This window comes from Lepus europaeus, chromosome 9, assembly GCF_033115175.1.
Source record: "Lepus europaeus isolate LE1 chromosome 9, mLepTim1.pri, whole genome shotgun sequence".
Lineage (NCBI taxonomy): Eukaryota > Metazoa > Chordata > Mammalia > Lagomorpha > Leporidae > Lepus > Lepus europaeus.
Genome location: NC_084835.1, coordinates 892890 through 906489, shown reverse-complemented (window position 1 = coordinate 906489; position 13600 = coordinate 892890). Strand labels below are relative to the sequence as shown.

General features: G+C 53.2%; 1 protein-coding gene across 1 annotated transcript in view; it reads right to left on the bottom strand.

The window, feature by feature from the left end:
* CNTN6 (contactin 6) overlaps positions 1-13600 on the bottom strand; it is a 121962-nt gene that overhangs the window by 9353 nt on the left and 99009 nt on the right. Inside the window, exons 12-18 of the mRNA XM_062200334.1 lie at positions 5167-5342; positions 4708-4825; positions 4044-4202; positions 3800-3949; positions 1622-1692; positions 236-470; positions 37-152 (exon numbers count right to left, since the gene is read on the bottom strand). Coding sequence (XP_062056318.1) covers positions 37-152; positions 236-470; positions 1622-1692; positions 3800-3949; positions 4044-4202; positions 4708-4825; positions 5167-5342 — 1025 coding nt within the window. The remainder of the gene's footprint in view (positions 1-36; positions 153-235; positions 471-1621; positions 1693-3799; positions 3950-4043; positions 4203-4707; positions 4826-5166; positions 5343-13600) is intronic.

Here is a 13600-nt window from a genome sequence, read left to right as displayed (position 1 = left end):
ATGCACGGTCACAGGACAGCAAAGCTGGGGTGTTACCTCGTAGCCCAGCACTCTTCCCGTGTTTCTGTTCCAGGCAATGGCGTTCCATGAAACCTCCACTTCAGAAGCCGAAAAGCTTTGGACAGAAGTTCCCCGAGGGGCCAGCTGAGGTTCTACCTCCAGAGAAAGACATGGCCGTCTTCAGCACACACAAGTACAGAGACAGAAACCCAGCCCCGAGCCCCAGAAAACTCACCGTCCTCCCCGGAGTAGATGATGGACACGGGGCTCAGCGACCCTTCCCCCTGGTCATTGTACACGCCCACTTTGACCTCAAAGGGAGACAGGGGGGCGATGCTCTCATTCCTGTAGACAAACCTGGAGGATTCCACGGATGCCACACTGGCCTTGGTCCAGGCTGTCGAGCCCAATGGCCGGAACATGACCAGGTACCCAAATCCGTCTCCACTCTGTAGCTCTTCTGCAATGGGCTTGAGAGAGGGTGGTCAGTCAGCCACTCAGCTCTTGAAAAGTCTGTTATTGAGCTGTGATACTGTTTATGGACAAGTTGGCATCCCTCTGCACAAACATATCCTGTTTAATGATGTATTAAAATACTCTTACTTGGAATGTCAATTAGGAAAATGTTTAAAGGACTCAGAAAAATAGCTGAAGATTTCAGGTAGAAATAGAACATAGGCTTTGCATATTTATATCTTTTCCCTTGATCATTCATACAGTGTAATAAAATGGTTTAGAAGATTGCAAGGGTTTATGATAAAATCTGATACATAATTTTGGTATTGATTTTTTAAATCCGACAACATTAACTTACTAGCTGTGTATTTCAAGGCTAGCCCAGTAGCGCTCTGTGTGATGTGGCTGAAGCAGCTTTGCTGGAACAGCAGGTGCTCTGGTGCTCAGAGCTGTGCAGCCCAGCCAGAGGCTTTCTCCACTGCTGACCCCAGCAAGGGCAAGCTCTGTAATAGACATTCACATTTTAAAAATTATCAAAATTTAAAAAAATAGGATTACATAGTCCACCAGAGCTCTGAAGCAGTGAAAAAATATAAATAACCACATAAACGAAGCCAATGAAAATGAATTTGTGCTTTCATTTAGGCAAACATTCCACCTGATTACAAAAAACTTGTATTTAAAAATCAGTGGAATTTGCTTTTTTGAGATGTGCCGTTTGTTTTCCAGGGAGCCACTGGGTCGGTACTGTGGGCGCAGAATGTGTGCACTGTGCTGTTACAGCTCTGTGTGTCTCTGCGTAGCTCTGCAGCACCGGTGGAGCCGACAGCTTACGGGGGCCGTGTGTGGACGTGGAATGGTGCAGTGTTAGAGGGCAGGGGGCAGACATGAGCAGGGACAGAGAGAAAGCAGAACTCTCTACTGGGCAGGCAGCCAGGGAGGAGAGGTGCCAGCGAGGGCCTCCAGGACGAAGCCCGGCTGGCCGAGGCTGCCCCCACTCCAGGACAGACGGCTGGCTTCCGGCGCCTGCTCTCGGGGCTCAGCACCAGGACCGATCGTAGGCGCCTGCGGATTCCCACCAGCGGCCACGTCAGGTGAGTGTTTCCTTGTTCCTGGCCAGCTCAGTCCCCTTCCTTCACAGTAACTCGGTGGGACATGGACTCACCTCCCAGGTGACAACGAGCTCAGAGCGGCTCCCGCCACCGCCTTCGATGTTGACAGGAGCCACAGCAGGCACTGGAGGGAGGGGAGAAAGGGCGGGGTTCTGGAATCTGTCCTCAGAGCGGGGTGGGGGGCACCCCATCTCAGGCAGGCACCTGTGAGATCTGCCCCTGTTACCAGGCTTCCCAGGGGACACAGCTGTGTTGGATGCACAGTGGCCTGGCTCCGCGGCTGAGCGTGGGCGGCTGCCTGGCTCGGGGGCGCTCCCTCTGGCGGGGTGGTGCCGCTGCCACGTGAACCCCGACTGCAGCAGTGCGCAGCAGGTAGGAGGGAGAGCATTGGCTTGCTCGTTACCTTTGTCAGTGAGCAAACTGGTACTCTTCCTCTCTATTAGCCATCAGGATATCTTCCTATTTAAAGCTGAATCCTAGAAAATGTGTAGATAAATTCTCACCCTGCAGCCCCCTCAAGAGGAGCCCAGGGACCCTATGGAGTCCCCTGCAGCATGACTGCTCCCTGTCGCTCTGTGTCCTCGGGAACCTGCAATGCTGATGGCTCCGGAAGAGCGCAGGGCGAGCCGCGCGGCCGAGGGCGCCACGTGTGTGAGCACACACGCCCCACCGCACAGACCGTCGTCCCTGATGCGCTGAGGCAGGAGCCCAGGTCCTGAGGTGTGCTGAGACCTGGCGGCCACAGGTTAAGACACTAACATCTGATTGCTCACTTCAGCCTTGTTCCCGTCATAGGTAGGATCGGAATAAACCCATGTCATTTAATTTATTATTCCCATTTCATACAGATGCTTGGCCCTATACATTAACAGATTATTACGTCACTGTATTTTTTTCATAACAGCATTCATTAGATGTGTTTTCCATATTCAGATTTACCCTTACCTTTGCCTGCTTTGCTATTCCTAAGTGTGTTTCAAAGATCACCTGAATCTAACCCTTCCTTCCTAACTTGGGCAGGAGCAGCAGGAGGCAGGGTAGCTGCTGGGTCTCTCACGCCTGACAGTGGCCAAGGACCCTGTGCCAGGAGCTTTGAGTGGTTGGCTCTGTAAGGAAAATGACTCTGTGACATTTACAGTGTTCTCAGAAAGAGAATGTTTCTTTTCTAATTAACCATGCTGAAATCTAAAAACCGTATTGAGAAGCCAGTGTACCCAGCAGAGCAGCAAAGTCAGAGAGAACCCCTGGGGCAGTCAGGGTGCCTGGCTCCCATCTTCCCACGCTCAGAGGGGAGTGGGGACGGTCAGCAGCAAGGGCATAGAGCTTTACCAAAAACCACCAGGTCGGGACCACCCAGCTCAATGTATCCGAAATACAAATGAGCTGGAGACAGACAAGGAGAACCTGAAGATCGTCCTCCAGAGTCTGGGACAGTGGGCCCGGGCCTGGCCATCTGCACTGTCTCTGGCCAGGACAGACTGCACCCATGTTCAACTGTGAGATTGGGACCTGGAGGTGGGAGTCCAGGGGTCCAGGTTCAAATCCTGGCCCTGTCAGGGACAGTCAGCTGACACCTGGTCTTCATTGTCCACCCCTGTGACAGCACAGAGCTCCCAGCCTGACTGAACCGGACGCCACCGCTGTCACCTTTGGGGCTTTGCCTCAATCCAGGGCCACAAGTGTGACATTGCCTTGACTTTGAACCTATCTGAGCGTGGTGGGCACTCTGTGAGGGAGCCCTGTTTGTTCAACTAGGCCAGCACCAGCAAAGGGGTCCTGGTGCACGGGACAGAGAGAAACCGAACCTGCTGAGCTGCGGCCAGAGGCAGCCCCGGCTCTGGGGACCTCCCCAGGCTCCTCCCACGCAGCTGTGAGGCCGGGACCCACCTCATTTGCACAGGGAGAAGTTAAGTGACTGCTCAGCAGAGCTGTGCACAGCCCAGTGTGGAGAAACGGGTGCACATGTCTAGCTGACGCCTGACCCTCTGTGACCTCTCAGACCATTTTGATAAAAACAGCAGTAACTCCTTGTTATCCTCAAATCCACAGGTGTGAGCAAACAGCTCAGATGCAGACAGCTTCCCAGGAAGCCTTGCTGTGCTACGGCCATGAGTGGAGATGGCCCCTGGGGACCCCACGCCCCGGGGAGCAGCACCGGTGCTGGCTCACTGCTGCGCAGTCGGAAAGCCCCTGGGAATCCTGCTTGTGTTCCGGAGACAGTGAGTGTTTACCTGAGGCTCTTGTTCTCAACAGTTCTGAAGGTTTGCTCGGCTCGCCAATGCCAATGCTGTTCCCGGCAACAACTCGAAATTCGTACTCCACCCAAGGACTCAGCCCCACCACTGTGGCGTTGTACGTCTGCCCGCTGAGGATCTCTGGGTCTACAAAGAGTGGGACACTCACGCCATCTAAGTCAGCTCTAGTCAGAACCACAGACCAGTGTCAGAACGCCGCCCAGAGACGCCGCCGGCTCACCTGTCCCCACAGCCTGCCAGCCCACGGAGAACGGCGTCCGCGTCTGCACCGTGAATATCTGGATGGGGCTGTTGTTGTCGGGGCCTGGCCGCCAGCGAATGTGGGAGCTGGTGCTGGAGACGTGCTCCACGCTCACGCCCTCCGGCGGACCTGGGGGGCCTGGACAAACAGGGCTCCAGTAGCTGCTCAGATTCATGATTTGGGACAAGCTTGGGTTCGTGGCTCATTTTTACTTGTTATGCTTAGAAAACACAGCATTGAACAGAAAGAACTGGTAGCGTGTAATTAGAAATTCAGGTCGTATTAATCAGCTCACGTGGTAGAACACTGACTTAGAAATGTTTTCTTTGGAGGACAGAAAACGCCAGGCACCAGATGGCTGACAACCACCCAGGAGGGAGCCACGCTCACAGACGGGAAGACCTGCGCTCTTTCATTTCTCCTCAACTCTGTCCAGTAAACGCAGGGAGTGTGGCCTCTGCTCCGAGGGAGGGCTTTGTGTTGCACGGACCTGACTCCACAGGCCAAGCATTCACTGCCCACACAGGACCCACACGAGGCAGCGTGCACGCCCTCACTCCACACCCCTCAGTCTGTGGTGAGGCCACACTGGTGCCTGTGACTGGGCAGGAGCACCAAGGTCGCGGCTGCCCCTCCCACTCACCTCTGACAGTGACGTCAGCCGCAGCAGACAGACTTTCCAGGGGCGTCTGCACGGTGCACAGGTACCTCCCCGAGTGCCGAAGCTGGATATTCCGTATCATCAGATCCCCAGCAGATTCCTGCAGACAGAACGCCAGAAATGGATACAAGCATCACTACACACAGCAAGCCCCTTTCTCTACGCTGGATAAATAGGAAACGAAGACGGCTTTGAAATTAGGAGATGGACTCGTGCCAGGACAGCTTCTCCTATCTGATCGCTTGTATTGTCCCTTCTCTTATACTTGCACATAGGAACTAGTATTGCCGTGAAAGGCATAAAATAAACACCAGAAGCAGCTCCGTGAACACACAGCAATTATCCATGCACAGACGACGGGGGAGTGACTATGAATGATGGCGATTCATGGGCCATGCTCAATTCGTGTTACTGGGCGTTTTGAAATATTCCGCTACTCACTCCTCCAACCCTCTCAAAGTGAGTGGCTCCGTCCCTCAGGTCTATGAGGTCGCCGTTGAACAACCACAGGAATGCCACCATGATGGAGGGGTCGCGGGACACCTGGCAGGGCAGGATGATGCTCTCGCCGACGGTAACGTCCATGTCGGATGGCGGCACGGTAATGACGGTCCTCTCTGTGGGGAGAAAACATTCCTTACAAACACATCTAAAACGCCAGCACAGGGACGTAAAGTCACACCTGCAAGGTTTGCAATCCTCTGAAACTGTCCACACAGCAGGGCACTCTACCACGTTCAGCCGGAGAGGCGCCTCGCTGTACTTACCAGCCTGGCTTGTTACGTAGTGGAATTACACACACAGTCCCACTGACACCCTCGGAACACGGCATTCCCTACACGTGCAGTGCACGTGTTCTTGCTGTGTTTGCTTTCTAAATGCGAGGTGCAGCATGACCACCGACACTCAGGTGCATCTCCAGCGAGCCCACGTCGGCTTCACACACCCGCGCCAGAGACAGCACGTACCTTCCACCTCTGAGTATCAGTGCAGTGCAGTGACCCTCTTAATGCAGTTCTGATCAGACTTCCCATGTTAGCTCAAGATGCAACATGCATGGGAAAGACCAAAGTTGCCCATTTTCATTCAGATTCTGCCGTGTTAGAATTTGACTTTCATCATAAACTACTGCCTTCTAGAAACGCCACCTCAGTGTCAAACCCTGTTCCCCACGTGCTGGCCTTTTACTCACGGGCACTTCAAGGGACAATTCTAAGATGTTACAGTTGTACTTGAAGAGTTCTGCGTTGTTTTGATGACTTATTTATTATAAAGTACATGGCTTCATTTCCGGAGCAATGACCACGGAGCAGAAGAGCGAGCCCGTGTGCAGCGGGTGCAGAGCTGAGCCGTCTTACTAAGAATGAAGAAGGTCTTGAGGGATTTAAGGTGAGAATTTAGCTCTAAGGCAAATGATTGTGAAAGAAATACGGTACAGGAAGAAGTTTCAAAATAGGAGGATGACCCTGGAGAACTCCTGTGTCTGCAGAACACCGTGGGATAAAGCCAACACTGCCCGTCCCCCAGCGGCTTCCCACTCTGAACGCCAAACCAAACCAGCACCGACCGGGTTGAGTGCCTGCCTTCTGCCTTCAGAGTCTCCGGTTACCATTCACGTGAGAGACGTCAGCCGAGCCCATCAGAGATCGGGGAAGCAAAGCAGGAGGACTCCCCTTGCTCAGGGCACAGTGGGTAAAGAATGTTCCATTCTGAAGTTAACGGAGATAAAGCTAACTGTTCCTCTAAGCTCTGTCTTCCTGCTTTATTTCTGTTCGATGAACGCACTGTTTAATGTACTGTTTTCTAGGGAGACGTTTGAAGAATGGTTTTGTGGGCGCTGGCCATTTCAAATTCCCAGCTGATTATTCCTCTTAAAGTAAGGAATTACATTATTCCTAAATAAGGGAAATGACATCTGGGGTTTCAAGAGAACCATTTAGACTAGAAAGAATCTTTTCTTCTTACGGGTTCTCGGAAAAAACAGTAACAGTTCTTTCCGTTTATGGAAGGATGAGCAGGCTAATTGGATTGGGGTGTGTTGACAGACCAACGCTGCCCCGATGGACAGTTTCAGATCTGCACTCACAATACTGCTCCTCCACTCAGGACACCCCAGGCTGGCAACACGGAAGGGTTCCCTACACACGTGGCCCACGGGCAGCACAGCAACTATCTCTAAACCACCACGAATAAGGAAGCGTGTGTTCTAGTTTAGACTGCTCGTGCTTCACCGGCTACGTCATTTATAACTTAGGTGAGTTAGTGCCCACCTGAGTACCCAGTGCGTGTCCATCCCTGCCCTGAGTAGTACAGACGCCGTGGTGAGGGAGATGAGGAAAAACGGCACAAAAAAGAAAGAAGTGTTGGGGCTGGCACTGTGGCGTAGCACGAAAAGCTACCGCCTGCAGCGCCAGCATCCCATATAGGCGCCAGTTTGAGCCCCGGCTGCTCCACTTCCAATCCAGATCTGTACCATGGCCTGGGAAAGAAGCAGAAGATGGCCCAAGTTCTTGTGGGAGACGCGGAAGAAGCTCTGGCACCTGGCTTTGGATCAGCACAGCTCCAGCCGTTGTGGCCAATTAGGAAGTGAACCAGCGGATGGAAGACCTTTCTCTCCCTCTATGCCTCTCCTTCTCTCTCTGTGTAACTCTCTCAAATAAATAAATGATTCTTAAAAAAATAAAGAAGATGTGTCTGTTTCACAGTTTATGCCTAGAGAGTGGGGCCAGCATTGAGCAAGTGGGTGGCCTTGGGGCTGGCCTTGTGTTGCAGTGGGTTAGCCATCCGCTGGCAATGCTGGCATACCATACGAGCGCCACTTCAAGTCCCTGCCGCTCCACTTCTGATCCAGCTTCCTGCTAATGCACCTGGGAATCCACTCAGCACGTGGGAGACCTTCGTGGAGTTGCAGTCTCCGGGCTTGCCTGGCCAACCCCAGTCATCTGGGCAGTGACCCATCAAGGAAAGATCTGTCTGTCTCCTCTCTACCTCTGCCTTTCCTATACATAGAGAAATCGTAAACAAAGCGGCCAGCCCCGATCAAGTACATTTTGTAATTCAGAACCCTCTAAGAGACACATAAAAATGTACGGGTTTATGGGATATCTTGCAATGTTCTAATCCAGAAATACCTCCTGCAGTAGCCAATCAGGATAAATGTATCCATTTCTTCAAACATTTAACATTTCTTTAAGAAGAAAATATTCGAAGTCCCATCTTAATATTTTTCATAGAGAAATACACGTTAACATTACAGTCACCCTGCCTGTGCAACACACCCACCACGTCTTGCTCCAGTCTGACCTCAGCATAGGGTCTGGAAGTCAACCTTCCCGTGTCCCATCTCTTGACATGTGAACTTTAGGACATGTTCTCATGGAATTATTTTACCTCAAGAGGTTGAACTCTTCGTATAAATCTGTGTTGAGTACATCTTGTAACTTACAAGCGAAGGTGATGGGACTCTGCTGTGTGCTCTGACCCTGGCTGTGGGGCTGCACAGCGGGCACGGGGCGGCTGCCTGTCCGCACACCTTCAGCTGCACGGAAGAACTCAGAGTTGTTTGCTCTGAAGCTCCGTATACAACCAGTAATCTGTACGTCTAGTTTCTGCTTCCGAGCCAGTGGATATTAGCTTTGCCGTGTTGAAGGAATTCCTGACTCTGGACTCTGAAGGACTGAGTAAGTCTGTGGCTTGCTTTACTGCAATGTCCGTGTGAACACTATTATTTCCTCAGAACTGATTGAAAACTCCTGTCCTGCCACTTGAACTGGAGGAGCCAGCATGTCTGTGCACACTGCTGGCACAGCCCCCAGAGACAGAAGGGCCAGTGGCACCACCCCAGACTCTCACCCTGACCTCTCAGCCCCTCCCTCCCTGGAGCTTTGCTGACGTTCCCTGCTGCTGCCACCACCACTGCCTCCTCTGGGGGCCCAGGCCCTGATGTGGCCCTGCTGTCACCAACTGCTGTGAGATCAGCACCTGCACACCTGTGTACCGAAACCCCATGTGTGCACATGTGCACTCCTGGGCTAGCCACACACCTGCACACCTGTGCCAGCTGCACACCTGTGTACCGAAACCCCATGTCTGCACATGTGCACTCCTGGGCTAGCCACACACCTGCACACCTGTGCCAGCTGCACACCTGTGTACCGAAACCCCATGTCTGCACATGTGCACTCCTGGGCTAGCCACACACCTGCACACCTGTGCCAGCTGCACACCTGTGTACCGAAACCCATGTCTGCACATGTGCACTCCTGGGCTAGCCACACACCTGCACACCTGTGCCAGCTGCACACCTGTGTACCGAAACCCCATGTCTGCACATGTGCACTCCTGGGCTAGCCACACACCTGCACACTTACACACTGCACACCTGTGTACCAAAACCCCATGTCTGCACATATACACTCCTGGGTTAACCACACACCTGCACACTTACACACTGCACACCTGTGCACCGAAAACCCCATGTCTGCACATGTGCACTCCTGGGCTACCTGCACACACTGCACGTGTGTGTGCTGAGAACTCACGTCTGCTTGTGCACTCCTGTGCTATCTGCACTCACACTGCATACCTGCTCTTTGCAGCCCTTTGCATGTGCCCCGTCCTCACCAACACAAGTTCAGAGATGTGACCCTTAGGCCCACGAAGCCCAGCAAGACCCTCCTCAGCAGGGGCCATGCGTGAGTGAGTGGCACTCCAGGAGCCCACCTCATGGAAAGTTCTCACATAACATGAGTCATCGTGCACAGCAGAGCGAGGCAACGGGGCCAGGGCAGGCGCGTGGCTTCTGTTAGCCTGCAGAGGTCAGTTTAAGTGATCTGTCTGGGTGTCTGTTCCTGGGCGTGCACAGGGTGCTCAGACCAGAACATCTCCATCTGCTGCTTCCGTCCTCTGCAAGCAGACTGAAGCCACCCAAGGCGGCTGACGACCGTCCTGAGGGGCTCACTTGCACAACCGAGCCCGGCCCTGGCTCAGAATTCCAAGTGCATGCCCGGATAGACACGCCTCAGAGGCTGGCAGAGTGGTGCACAGGCAGCAGAAACCCACCCCGATGCTCACTTTGAGGGTGTTAACAAGAACTCTGTCCGATTCCATTAATTCACTCCATGCATAGACCATCAGTCCTGGGAGACTCAGGCCTCTGAGAGATGCCTTCACGCCCTCAGATGACCAACTGGGGTGTACACACACAGACCCGCTCCACGCCAGCAGCGTGGACACAGCGACCAGGGGCTCCTGCACATGGGAAAACTTGGTATTTATGGTACGGGAGACCATGAAGCTCTGGCTTACAACACAATATAATGGAGAGAAATCTACCATGCTAGACTTTATCATTTGTGAAACCTTTGAGATTTTTTTAGCCTCTTTCTCATGAAATAAAATAGATCTTTACTCCATTCCATTTCCTTCTTCCTGCTTATTCATGCTGTACTGTAGGAAGGCTGGTGTGATGCTTTCAAAATTTCGGCATGCACCAGAATTCCCTGGAGAATTTGTTCCAAATGTGAATTCTGGGGCTCTTGCCAGAAATGCTTAACTGGTCGATCCGTAGGGGACATGGGAACATGGGCCTGGCCAGGGGGCGGGGGCACTGTGGCACAGGTTCAACTGCATCTTGGGGTGTCCTCATCCCATACTCCTGGGACACCAGGGCTGAGTTCCTGGCTTTGACACCAGCCCTGGCCATGGTGGGTATCTGGAGAGTGACCCAGCAAACGGGAGCTCTCCGTCTCTGTCTCTGTCCCTCTGACTTGCAATTAAATACATTTCACTTTTTTTTAAGTTAATAATGACATTTTCAGAAAAAACAACATAGAAAAATCTGAAATGACTGAAGAAGGTATTCTAGGGCCAAGAAGCATGAGTGTCTGGAGTGGGCCCACCCAGCCCCCACCCAGCGTGAGGGCTGGCAGTGGATGCAGGCCAGCCACGCATGGTCACTGGGTGCAGGGGAGGCCACAGGCACCTCCCGCAGGAGCCTTCACAGCAGCAAAGCGCCCGAGGTTCTCTGAAGAAGAATGATTGCCAATCTGGAATCCTCCCAACCAAACCATCATTGAAATGGAAGCATCGGATAAAGACATCTTCAAACATGAAAGATCTCAAATAGGTGTACAGCTCTTGAATTCTTCCTCCAAAACTCATTGAGAGATTTGCTCTAACAAAATGAAGGGGGCTTTCAGAAAGAGAAGGAAACAGTGTTTGCGCAATGGAGTCCCGACGCACGCGCAGGGCTGAAATCAGAGGCGATGAGGGCAGCTGGGATGGAGCTCTGTGCACGCACAGACGCTGAGCAGCACGCGGAACACAGGAAAATCAGAGCAACCCAGGCGCGGCACAAACCAACCAACGAGGAGACGGAGGAGGATGCCTTTCTTTCCCTCCCCCCAGGATGCAGCAACGGCTGGGGTTTTAGGAAGGAGAAGTACTTTTCCTCTCCATCACACGATGTTTTGTCTCTTAGCCAAGTGTGGGATCACCTCACCTTAAGTACAGATGAAAATCTACACGTGCGCCTGTCACCGTAAACCACCACAGGCAACATATAATGAATTTCAGCGCACAGAACCTTTGCCGTTTACCTGCAGGTCCCATTGCCCATTTATCCTGCACCACAACGTGTAAGCACAGTAGAGAAGACTGCCAAGAACCGCAGAGTGAACGGAAAGCAGCCACGTCAAAGTCGAGATGCCTAGCAGAAATGGGAGTTCGTGCACGGTGGGGGGAGCCTCTGCTGGCTGTAGCACGGTGTGAGGCGGGCGAGCCCGGCTTGGTAAACGGCAGGGCTGAAGCCCCTGCAGGTTTCAAGCTGCTGCCCTGAGGACACTGTCCTTGGGCCTGGCTGTAGGATCCAACAGACTGGGAAGAAAAAACACTGCTCCTTACAGACACAGGGGCTGGGTGGGGCTGTGAGAACCTCTGCTCCCCTCCCCTGCAGTCAGCTTCCACCTCAAAGCACCACCCTGAGGCCTCCATCAGACACTGGCTAAGTGCCTGGCACGCGTATGCAGTCCAAAACGCTGACTGGGGCAGACACAAGGTCCTCGGTGACAGCAACAATCATAGGGACCACACAAGGAGACATGAGCCCTTCGCTAAGAAACAGCCCGAGTCCACGCCCAGGGACACACGGTCGGAGACACGAGCCCTTTGCTAACACACGCCCGAGTCCATGCCCCTGGACACATGGTCCTCGAAGACAGGAGCCCTTCACTAACAGCCTGAGTCCACGCCCAGAGACACACGGTCCTCGGAGACATGAGCCCTTCACTAACAGCCCGAGTCCACGCCCAGGGACACACAAGACACGAGCCCTTCACTAACACACAGCCCAAGTCCACGCCCGAGGACACATGGTCAGAGACACGAGGCGTCTGCTAACAGCCCGAGCCCACGCCCAGGGACGCATGGTCGGAGACACGAGCCCTGTGCTAACAAACAGCCCAAGTCCACACCTGTGGATGCATGGTCAGAGACACGAGCCCTTCACTAACAGCCCGAGTCCACGCCCAGGGACACGTGGTTGGAGACACAAGCCCTTCGCTAACAAACAGCCCGAGTCCATGCCCCTGGACACATGGTCCTCGGAGACCATAAGCGGGGTGGCACCCTCTGAATGGACCCAAGCTCTTCGGGCTCCATGCTCATCAGCAGGGCCAGGCCTTGCGACTCCTGGCTGAGAAGTGACTGGGACCCCCATGTCCCTGGCCCCTCTCTTGGCATATACTCCTGTGTTCATTAAAGCTAAACAATGAAATGCAACTCTTAACCCCTACGATAACGATTACAACAGAAAAGGCACGCATCCCCTCCACACTGGAGAACTCTGCTGTATGGTACACATTCGAAATGTAATCAGAGTGGTGAGAAGCACCGATTTGAGAGGATATGGGCTACACTGTATAAAGGCCAAGATAACGCTGATGCCAGCAGGTGTGCTTACACGGATGCACCTGTGTGCTTGTTCCTGAACGTGCCCTGGAACTCAAGTCTCCGGGGTCCACTGAGCATCACTGTCTGCGTGGAAAGAGCAGGAGCTGCCCGGCCCCAGTGTAGGAATTCCTAATTCATGTTCTCTACTTGAAAATAACTCTCCCCATCATGTTAAGTCAAGGCCCCCTTTCTGTTTAAACGTCCTCGTGAATTCTTTGTAGAACACGGGGCTGTGGCACAGAGAACTGGGGTGGGGGTGGTGGCAGTCCTCAGCGCTGTCCCCCACCGCAGGGTGACTGGTGCGCTCTAGCAGGTCCTCGCCTCTGTGTTACTCAGGCTGGGCTTCCTGACACAGCTGCCCCCATGCTCAAGTCCTTTAGTGGCCACCGGCACAGAGCCCAGGATTCTGCTCATCTCTGGGGCTGCTCCTGGCAGGGTGGCCACCCTGGTGAGGACCCTGGGCCACTGCACAGCGTGAAGAGGCCACTCTCTGTGCTGGTATAATAAAGTCTTCGAGCACAAAGAATAAACAACAAAACGAGCAGCAATAAACTTAATTTGCACATTAGATATGCTTTTCCAAGTTCCGACATTTCAGTAGCAAATAATGCTGAGGCAATGAGCCCTGTAATTGAACATGCAGAACTTCTCCGGTGGGGAGGCACAGACAAATGCTGCCTGCAAACGAGATCCCTTCTACAGCCTGCTGCTACTCTGCTTTTCAATAATGTGCTGAGTGCCAAAGCAAATAATTCCCCCTTTTAGGCGGTTTTCATCTCTCTCTCGCTGTATGCAGACATCGTGATTTCAATCCGTGTCCTCTGACGTGAAAACCCTGGAACGCTGCGTCTCTTCGCGCAGCACACGTCCGTGGGTGCCTCTGGGCGTCTTCCGAGGCTCAGGCAAGCCTGCTGCTAATTGCTCT